Below are 10,491 nucleotides of genomic sequence, written 5' to 3'. Positions count from 1 at the left end.
CATCTCAGCGTGCAGCCCAGCTTATCGATGGGCGCTTGCAAGTCGCCGCGCAGTGTGGTCCACGCCCTTTCCACTCGTCCACTCCCATCCCCCGAAACCATACGTTTACTGCTCTCCAGAGAATCTAAGATCCTCACCTTTTCATTATTTATGGCTCCTGGGTGTTTCAGTGGATTATGGTGTCTACGGCGGTCGCGTTCTTGGGTTCTGAGCGACGACACAGTTCTACAGGTCTCCTTTCCCGTTGAAGCTACTCAACCCGGCACGCTTCAGCAACAAAGACGTTCGCGTTCTTGCGTTAGTTCGGAGTTGCCGTCTAGGTTCTCCATCCGGGGGTCTCAGCGGATTATGGTGTTCACGGGCACCTCGAGCTAGGAGTGGTTACAAAGCCACGTCACAACCTCGCACACCCACTGAAGCTACCCAGCCACGTATGTCCCCAAGAAATACAATGCATTGTGCTAACCAAAGTTACCGTCGACCTCCTCCAGGTAATGCAGATGTTCGCGTTACCGCCACGCAGATCGAAACCACTCCTCCACCTTCTCACTCTAACACTAGCATGGTTACAGATGTTCTCGCTCCTGTGCCTGCTCAGGGTGATTGCAGTCTACTTCTATATGTCTTTTCACGTATTTGCTGACGCTACTTAACCAGGTTTTTTGCCAAATAGTACTGGTGGCCTTGTCCCTGCGTGCACTAGAGACATACCCACAGGCATGTTATACAAGTTGTGACGAACAAAAGAACTCTAACTTTAATAACCAGAGACAACTTTGTTCCGGTCTGGTTATCAACTAGATCCTACTGTAGCTAGTCAGCCGGGTGTGCTGGGAAATGTATACATTCATATTCGTGCACTGACTGAAGTTATTGTCTAGATACTCCTCCAGGCAACAAACATATCTCTATTGGAGCATCGATTGAAAACACTCGCACATGTTCTCTCCCTAGTCGTAGTGAGATGTCCATCTCTGCCCCACCTGCGGAAACTGCTTGCCCAGGTTCTCCACCAAGTAGTACAGGCATTCCTGTCGTGACTGAGGCTCAAGATACGGAACTACGTTCCCCCGGAGGTGATGTGGACACTCCTGATCTCGTGTGCGTGGGCGACGTTTCTTCAGGTGCCAGGTTTTACTTGTGATGAGCGAGACAAGTCTAACAATAATAACAAGAGCTATCCTCTTCGTCGCCCACCTATTATCTGGATAATGCAAAAGCTAAGGAGCATGTTGATCGTATTCACCGTTTTCGTGTCCTAGTCATTGGTAGAGCAAATGCTGGGAAAACAACAATCTTGCAGAGAGTTTGCAACACTACGGATCAACCAGAAATTTTTGATGGAGAAGGACACAAGGTATGCGTGATCCACTCTGTACTTCCTTCAGATTAATGATACGTTGGGCTATATTCAGGTGGATCCCACTCTTGTACAGGGTTCACTAAAGGTGAGGTTGTCTTCTGGAGTATGATGTAACATACCATTGAGTGGGTCCAGCGTGGCTACCACAACATTGAGGATGAGCTGGTCTTTCGGAGTAATCCACGCTTTGTATTCCATGACTCACGTGGGTTTGAAGCTGGAAGTGAAGAGCAGTTTGATAAGATGAAGGAATTTGTGACGGATCGTGCCAAGACTGCCAAACTAGACAAGAGAATACATGCCATCTGGTAAGTGTGACATGAGTGGCTTGTGTTGGCATATCTAGTGATTGGAATTTAGGTTTTGCATCCCATTGACTGACAGTCACAGGATGGTTACAGCTGCTGAAACAAAGTTTTTTGAAGAATGTGATACAGGGCATGGTGTGTGTATATACATATTCTCTGTGTGTGACTATACAATGTTTCTTTTTTTGTCACAGTCCCTGTGATTGTACTGCAAACAAAGGCTGATAGCTTAGAGCTTGAGGCTGTTCAGCAGCTTGAGCAGGAAGGATTGAGCATAGATGATGAATCAAGGGAAGCAGCCTTGGCAGAAGAGATCCTGGATGGCCATATTGCTAAGCTCAAGCATTGGTTGGATTTCTGCAGGTTTCCACCTCATGACTATTTGACACTCACTGGTAGGGATGCCATATATTATCAGTACTCTGGCCAACCACTCAACAATCACTGCAGGAATGGATGAAGAGGGTGCAGATTGCACACCTTTACTAAGGTGCACAGCAAATGCTCTGAGGGAGGAAGGGCTACAAAAGCTCCTCATATCAACACAGCAGTCTAACCTGGGACTGTGCATTGAATATACTATAATGGAGTAAGTTGTGGATATCAACACATAAAACATGCTGACAAGTGCAAGGGGGTTGAAGGGTGCTATGAAGGAGTATGGCCAGTTGGAACCTGAAAAACTCTCAGTGCTCCTTATATCATGGTTTCCATATGTAAGAAAATACTGTTGTGTTTGAATGAGATATACTCATCAGTGGATAGTTTGTGGGTAAAATCAGGAATGTTTATTTGATACATCCTAACCATGTTCATTGGCACTGGTGGACTTGGATTCATAGCTTGTGAGTGGAATCATGGCAGTGGTGGAGGATGTGTGCTGAACTTGTTCACTGATATGTGGGTGGGCATGACTTTACAGTGGGTGAGCAGAGTCATGGAAGGTGGAGGGGGATACATGCTGACTATGGGCACTGCTACCCTGGTGGGCTTGATATTATAGGGAGTGAGTGGAGCCATGGTGGGTAGAGGTGGATGGATGCTAACCATGTTCACTTCTACCATGCTGGATTTGAATTCATAGGAGGTGAGTGGTGGCATGGCAAGTAGAGAAGTATGTTGACTATATTCCTTGCAAACTTCTTGGGGATGGGTTGATAGGATGTAAGTGTATTCATGGCAGGTGGTGGGTGGATGCATGGTAACCATGTTCATTGCTACCTTGGTTGACTTTCTTAGTATGTAAGTGGAATCATGAAAAGTGGTAGTGGATCATGCTAATCATATTCAATGTCATTCTGATGGACTTGGGTTCATAGCTTGTGAGTGGAGACATGACAAAGTGGTGGCTACAAACTGCTGATGTTCACTGCTACTGTGGTGGACTTGGGGGTCATAGAAAGTGAGCAGAATCCTGGCAGGGGCTGGTAGGGGATGGATGCTGACCATGTTGACTGACATACTATTGGGACTTGGGCTCTTAGCAAGTGAGTGGAGTCATGGGAGGTGAGGGTAGATATGTGCTGACCATATTCACTGCTGTCCTGATGGACTCATAGTTGGTAAGTGGAGGTGTGGGATGTGGTGGTGGTTGTGTGCTGACTGTATTTCTTGCCACACTGATGGGTGTAGCTGGTGAGTGGAGTCACAGCAGGTGGTGGATCATGCTGATTATTTCTACTATTGCCCTGATGAATGGATTCATAGCCAGTGAGTGGAGTCATGGAGGGAGGTGATGGAGGGATGCTGATCATCTTCACTGCCATCCTGGTGGGTGCCCTAGGGAGTGAGTAGACTCATGGCAGGTGGTAGAGGATGCATACTGACCATGTTGACTGCTACCCTGGTGAATTTGAGTTCATAGGGAGTGAGTGAGGTGATGGCAGATGATGAATGAATGCTGATAATGTTTTTCTGCTCTCCTGGCCCTGGGTTCATAGTATGTGAGTGAAGTAATTGCAGGTGATGGACATATGGTGACCATGTTTACTACCACCCTGGTTTACCTGGCTTCATAGGAGGTGGGTGGTGTCATGGCAGATGGTGATGGATGCATAGTAATGATGTATGTTTACCACCACCAATGGACCTGGGCTCATAGAATGTGAGTGTAGCAGTGATGGGTGGTGGGTGGATGCATGCTGACATGGTTGCTACTACCCTAATGGACTTGGGTGCATAGCTTGTGAGTGGAGTCATGGCACATGGTGGTGATCATACATACTGACCATGTTCACTGTCCTCCTGGTGGATGTTGGTTTATAGGATGTAAGTGTAGTCATGACAAGTGTCAGGTGGTGGGTAGTTGAATGCTGACCATGTTCATTGTACCCTGGTGGATTTTGGTGCATAGCCAGTGAGTGGACTTTATATATCTAGTGGTGGCTGATTTATACTGATCATGTTCCCTGTGCTCTGTTGGACCTGCATTCCTAGCTTGTGAGTGGAGGCATAACAGGTGGTGGATGTATGCTAACCATGTTTATTGCCACCTTGATGGACTGGGGTTAAAGAAAGTGGGTGGAGTCATGACAGATGGCAGAGAATACATGCTAACCATGTTTATTTTTACCTGGATGCATTGGGGTTCATAGGGAGTGAGTGTGGTCTTGGGATGTGGCAGTGGATGGATGCTAACCATGTTGACTGACATGCTGTTGAACTTGGGTTCATAGCAAGTGAGTAGAGTCATGGCAGGTGATGCATGCTGATCATGTTCATTTCTAATGTGATGGATCCATAGGTTGTGAGTGGAATGATGGGAGGTAGTGGTGGATGCATGCATGCTGATTACATATGTTCACTGCAACTGTTTTGGATTTGGATCCATAGCCTGTGAGTAGGGTCATGAGGTGGTGGAGGGTGCATGCTGACCATTTCCACTGCTACCCTGATGGGTCTTGGTTCATAGGATGTGAGTGTGGTCATAATGGGTGGTGGGTACATGCATACTGACCATGTGAGCTTACTGCTATCCTGGTGGGCTTGGGTGCATAGCGAGTGAGTGGTGTGATACTAGCAGTTGATGCATGTAAACCATGTTACTGTCACCTTTGTGGACTTGGATTTATAGCAAGTGAGTGGTGTCATGTTTGATGGTGGATACATGCTTACTTTGTTCTCTCCCACCTGATGGGCTTATAGGGTGTAAGTACAACAGTTATAACTAGGTGTCAAGGGATGCATGCTGACCTATGCTCATGCCACCCTGATGTGCTTGGATTTACAGCTTGTGGGTGCAATCATTGCAGGTGGTACATTCATGCTGACAATGATCATTGCCACCCTGATCTTTGGTTCATAGCAAGTAAGTGGAGTCATGGCAGATGGCATTGGATGGATGCTGACTATGTTCACTACCATTCCCATGGGCTTGTGTTCATAGGCAGTGAGTGAAGTCATGAGAATTGGAGACATGCTGTTCATTTTCACACCTACTCTTGACCTTACTTGGCATGGTATTGTGCCTTTGATATCAGGTGGTGAGTTTTGTACAATATTCATGCTGACCATGTTCTTACCTCTAACAGATGGTGAGATTTCTTAATGCATGTGTAGGAGTTGATTCTATACAACCATTTAGGATGTAGGTGGATATAGTCTCTTGAAAATTTCTGAGCATTATCTCACCCCATACATCTATCAGGATGTTAGTGACCATCATGATTGCAGATTGATAACAAGTGCTAATTTATTCTGTGCAGATGGCAAGTTCCAATCTGAATTCAGCATGTGAGAATTGCTAACAAGGCTTTCAGTTGGTTTGTAGCACTCCTGTTCCTATTAGTTTGGCTTTTAGGGTTCAGGATATACTTTTCAGGTTGTAAGTTTCCTCTCATTTCCTCCACCATACATGCAGTGGTGTTTGCATTGTACTAGCCTTCCATTACCCATCAATACCAATCCTCCAACATGCCTACATTGTCTACCTCAAAGAAATATTCAATGAAATTTGTTGTAGAACATGGGATTGGTGAGCACATCTCCTCATCATTTTAATAATATTACTCAAGATTGTAGGTTGCACATCTTGTATTTGAATATTTATACTTCCTGTTGCAGGCCAGACAAGGCAGGAGTCATTTTCAAGCAGACCTGACAGTTGCTGTCACAGAATACCAGACATCAGGTGTCCAAGCTAATGTTAACCAACACATTGAGGCAGCCTTTCAGGAGTATGGTGAAGATGTGGAGATTTTATGTCCCATTCTTGTGGATATTGCCAGGGAAAACCAGATGTGTAAGCTATGATTGTCTCTGAAACCATTAGAAATTGACTTTGTATTTTAACAAGCAAGGAAGTTCTTGAAATAGGGAAAGATAAATCATTTGATCTTTCAAGGGGTTGACCTACATGAGAAATTTCAATATTTTGATGATAATTCTGGAGACATATGCAGAATATTATATTTGGAGATGCCTCAGAATGTCTGAAAAAATATATACTCATGTCAAATCTGGGTCCCCCTCAGTCCAGAGGCGAGAACTCCAGAGGCCAGGAGCCAGCTCTGTGGCTCAGAACACAGAATGGTGTTCCAGAGGTGGGGGGTTGAAGGCCAAGGACAGAGCCTGTGAATGCAGGGCTCTTTGCTTGAGTCCACAACTTCTGGCTATCACCCAGAGGGGGATGGCCAGACTGAACAAGTGAACCAGACTTTAGAACAGTACCTCTGGGCATATTGCAGCTACCAACAAGCCAACTGGGCCAAGTTCACATATAACAGTGTGCTGAGTGCTGTTTTTCCCCATTCTTTGAAAATAGGGGTTATGACTGTCAAGACCAGTTCTCCTCAGTCTTACCAGGGGTCATAGGGTCATAGGGGGAGAGCTGATGCATAGTGATGCTTTGTGAGTCAGGATACCAAGAGCACAGGTATGGGTGCACAGCCTGATGGTCCCAAATGCTAGTGATCACAGGATTTGGTAAGTAGGCAAGTTGGAATAGCAATTCAACCCAAGCCAGAAGTTAGGCTATTTTGCAGTGTAGCAGTGTGGTGCAGTATGGTTTGGTTGGGGACAAGGGTGGTCAGGAAGACTCAAGGGTGACTCTGGGATGACAGCAATGTCAGAGGATCATCAGAGTGATTGGAGTGACCCAGGATTGGTCAAAGAAGCTCAGGAACATCCTCCCAGGTTTACTGCTACAGACCAGTGCAATGTCCCATGACAACCTTGGAGGCATATCTGGGACATTTAACTGACATGTTCCATATTGGGGACTTTGATATTGCCTTGTCTCAAAAATGTTCAAAGACCACTTACAATGAAGGACAAAGCTGTTGCAATGTTTGTGATGTATCTCAGGCTATTCTGCATGGGGAGTTATGATACATATACCATTGGAAAGGGGTGACTCCCAGCTTTCCAGAGCACTAGGTACATACCACACAGAGTCATACATGCTGAGATGTACTGTATTCATTCCAAAAGGTGCATTGCAACACTTTTGTCCCTGACTGGTGAAATAGTAAAAATTGACCTTGTGATGGGATTGAGGGCATGAGGGATGGGAAAATATGATTACATAATAGACCACATGATCTTCCAGATGATTTGTCAGCACATAAACAATGACAAACATTGGGCTTGTACCATGAACCTGTTGGAGATATATTCTCCCCTGTCTTTTCTGTTCACTTTGGTATGATGTTTTGGCTGCTTACATAAGCCCCTAGAGCGCACACATACTGCAGATATTACACTGTTCCCTCAGTAGCTTGGACACTACTGAGGGTAAGAACTTATTGTTCCTAGCATGTTTACTATACTGATATCCTGTAGACTGCCTACAGATATTTCTACATAACCCTCCCTCTTTTACCACAACTCATGAGATCATCTCTCTGGCTCACATGGTCATTTTCTCAGGGAAATCTTATCAAATACTGGTGCCAATACTGTACCATCAGTATAACATGCTCTCAGAACCATCAGTCCCTTAAAAAACCTGCTGTCAGTCATTCCCTGGACTGTTTTCCTATCCATGCCTGATGTGTTCTGGGACTAATCAGTACTTTGAAGGCTGAGAATGTTATGAATGTCAATCTGGTACTTCAAAACATGATGTACAAATCAGTCCCTCTCTACCAATGCATTTCCGGCACAGGGACACTGGTATGGAAGTTGGGGTGAGACAAAACCTCCTTGTGCTCCAAGAACCATAAGAGGGTTCACTAGATCTTGCTCTGATCTGAACTGTAGATGACTGGGGAAGGGTTATTTGGTCATATGTAACCAATGGCAATATTCATGGCCGGAATGGAAGCACAGGAGTCTGCTCCATGGCAGTTCAGTAGCATATCCTTCTGATGACACCTAGGGGTAAAGAGAATTTTGTCTTGCCCCAACTTCCATACCACTGTCCCTGTGTCAGAAATGCATTGGTTGAGAGGGGACTAGTTTGTACATCATATTCTGAAGTACCAGATTAACCTTGATGGAAGAGAGGATGAAGAGGGGACATCTTCTGCTGTATCCTGAAATAAGAAGGCAAGATGCTTGTCATACTTGTCATGAATGTGATCAGAGAGAGTGAAGAACAGCAGAGTATACTGTAGCTGTCACAATCTGGGGAGAACAATGGATGAGATTGGAATAAAGACATTGCAGGAAGCAGGGAGGATGACTCCACTCACTTGCTATGAACCCAAGTCCAACAGAGTGGCAGTGAACATAGTCAGCTTGCATCCACCATCACCTGTCATGACTCCACTCACTGTCTATGAACCCAAGTCCAGCAGAGTGGCAGTGAAAGATGGTCAGCATACATCTACCATAACTTGCTATGACTCTACTCACATACTGCAAACCCAAGTGCAACAGAGTGGCAGTGAACACAGCAGCATGCATCCACCATCATCTGTGATGACTCTCACTCACAATCTACAAAGCCAAGTCCAATAGAAATAGAGTGGCAGAGAATATGGTCAGCATGCATCCTCCACCACCTGCCATTACTCCACTCACTGTCTATGAACCCAAGTCCAACAGAGTGGCAATGAACATGATCAGCATGCATCCACCACTACCCTGCCATGACCCCACTCACTTGCTATGAACCCCAGTCCAAGAGTGGCAGTGAACATGGTCAGCATGCATCCACCACCACTTGCCAATACCTTCACTTACTTGCTATGGACCCTAGTCCAACCAAGTGGCAGTAAAGATGGTCAGTATGCATCTACCACCACCTGTCATGACTCCACTCACTAACTATGAACCCAAGTCCAACAGAGTGGCAGTGAAGATGGTCAGCATGCATCCACCACCATCTGCCATGACTCCACTCACTGGCTATGAAACCAATTCCAGTAGAGTGGCAGTGATGATGGTCAGTATGCATCTACCACCACCTGTCATGACTCCACTCACTTGCTATGAACCCATGTCCAACAGAGTGGCAGTGAAGATGGTCAACATGCATCCATCCAGCGAAACCCTCTAGTGTAGTCTCTTAGGCAATGTCAGTCTACTCCAGTAGACCACTGCCAGTAGCTCTTAAGAGCTACTCACAAAGGTTTGTGGAGGCAAGAACCTCAGCATAGCCTCTCAGAAATGTCAGTCTACTATGGTGGACTGCTGCCAGTGGCTCTTATGAGTGACTCACAAAGGTTAGCAGATGTTGCCTTACATACAGTATCTAGGGAATTCATTATGGTATTGGAGGCTTGTAGATGACACAACTATTTTTGAAATTGGCACGAGCCTCGCCCTGAGGACAGGCATCTACATGACCTATTCTCACGTACACATAAACTACATCTAAAGACCGCGGGAATGGCCAAAAACTGCTGCCAAGGGTGCCCACTCCCCTCAAGCATTCTTCAGTCAAGGACGTGGCCTCTCCCTTAGAACTTGCGGCTTCCAGTTCGAGGACCAGTACGCTCCTATGTGGCTCGGGGGTGTTAAGCGCAACACTTGGAAATGCAGTCTCACTCGCCCGCTGGCAGTCCAGGTTGTTATCAAGCGTGCCTCGAGCGCGCAGAACTTCACTCTGCGAGCGATGCACGCCAGCTGAGTCCATTCACCTCTGTTCACCGCGGTGCCGCCTAGCCATCTTTGGACTTACCCGAATCGCTTCATTTAAGAATGGCGGAAAAGAATGCTAGATACCGTGTAAAGAGTAGGGCGAACTTGGTCTGCAGGTGTATGCGGGCTGTATGGGTGTTGCTGGTAAGGCGCCGGTCGACGATACGAAGATTAGAGAAATGGAGGAGCTGAATTCCTGAGGGATAACTGCTCAACGTAGAAAACATATGGGGCATAAGTATGGGGACAGGAGCGGGAGAGCCTGTATTGATTGACAACGAATCTGGGGAAAGTAGTTCATAAATGAGGATGTGCGGAGGTGGAAATGGAAACACCCGCGTACGAGCTAGGGTGTCAACAAAAAAAATGCGACCATCTGTAGTGCTTGGGGACGTACTTGGTTAAGTAGCTTCAGGGGGGCGGAAACACTTGGGTAGTCACTCCGCGCTCCAGAAGGCAACTGTCGTGAGCCACCGCAATCCGCTGATACGCTAAGAAAGCGAATGTACCTTCAACGGGAGTAGGTGTCGTTGCTCGGAACCTGTGAAGGCGGCCGTCATGGACATCATAATCTACAAGTGAGCAAAGTATAATGAAAAAGACTCAGTTCTTGGAGCTCTGTGGAGAGCAGTAAGCTTATGATTGCGGGGGAGTGTTAATCCTACGATTTGCCCATGCATGACCGGTGAAGCTGAAGCTACATACCACACACCAAGATGAGTCGTACGTCCTCACCGTAGGTATGACCCAAGCCAGGGTGGTGTCCGGTCATCGGATGTTTTGAGGTCGAGT

At 46.2% G+C, this 10,491-nt stretch overlaps 1 protein-coding gene across 1 annotated transcript; it reads left to right on the top strand.

The window, feature by feature from the left end:
* Positions 1–357: 357 nt before the first annotated feature.
* Positions 358–2,643, top strand: F5J12DRAFT_154886 (uncharacterized protein). The gene is made up of 14 exons (XM_051738173.1): positions 358–431; positions 492–599; positions 658–717; positions 769–825; positions 882–1,124; positions 1,176–1,357; positions 1,416–1,448; positions 1,499–1,671; positions 1,724–1,806; positions 1,866–2,066; positions 2,122–2,260; positions 2,306–2,387; positions 2,437–2,516; positions 2,594–2,643. The coding sequence occupies exons 2-14, from the start codon at positions 563–565 to the stop codon at positions 2,598–2,600; spliced, it is 1,377 nt and encodes a 458-aa protein (XP_051599005.1). The 5' UTR covers positions 358–431; positions 492–562; the 3' UTR covers positions 2,601–2,643.
* Positions 2,644–10,491: the final 7,848 nt, after the last annotated feature.

The sequence above is a fragment of the Pisolithus orientalis genome, assembly GCF_024613125.1.
Source record: "Pisolithus orientalis strain OTSU chromosome Unknown F5J12scaffold_18, whole genome shotgun sequence".
NCBI lineage: Eukaryota > Fungi > Basidiomycota > Agaricomycetes > Boletales > Pisolithaceae > Pisolithus > Pisolithus orientalis.
Note: the sequence above shows the minus strand (reverse complement) of the source record. Positions and strands in the feature narration are given on the sequence as shown.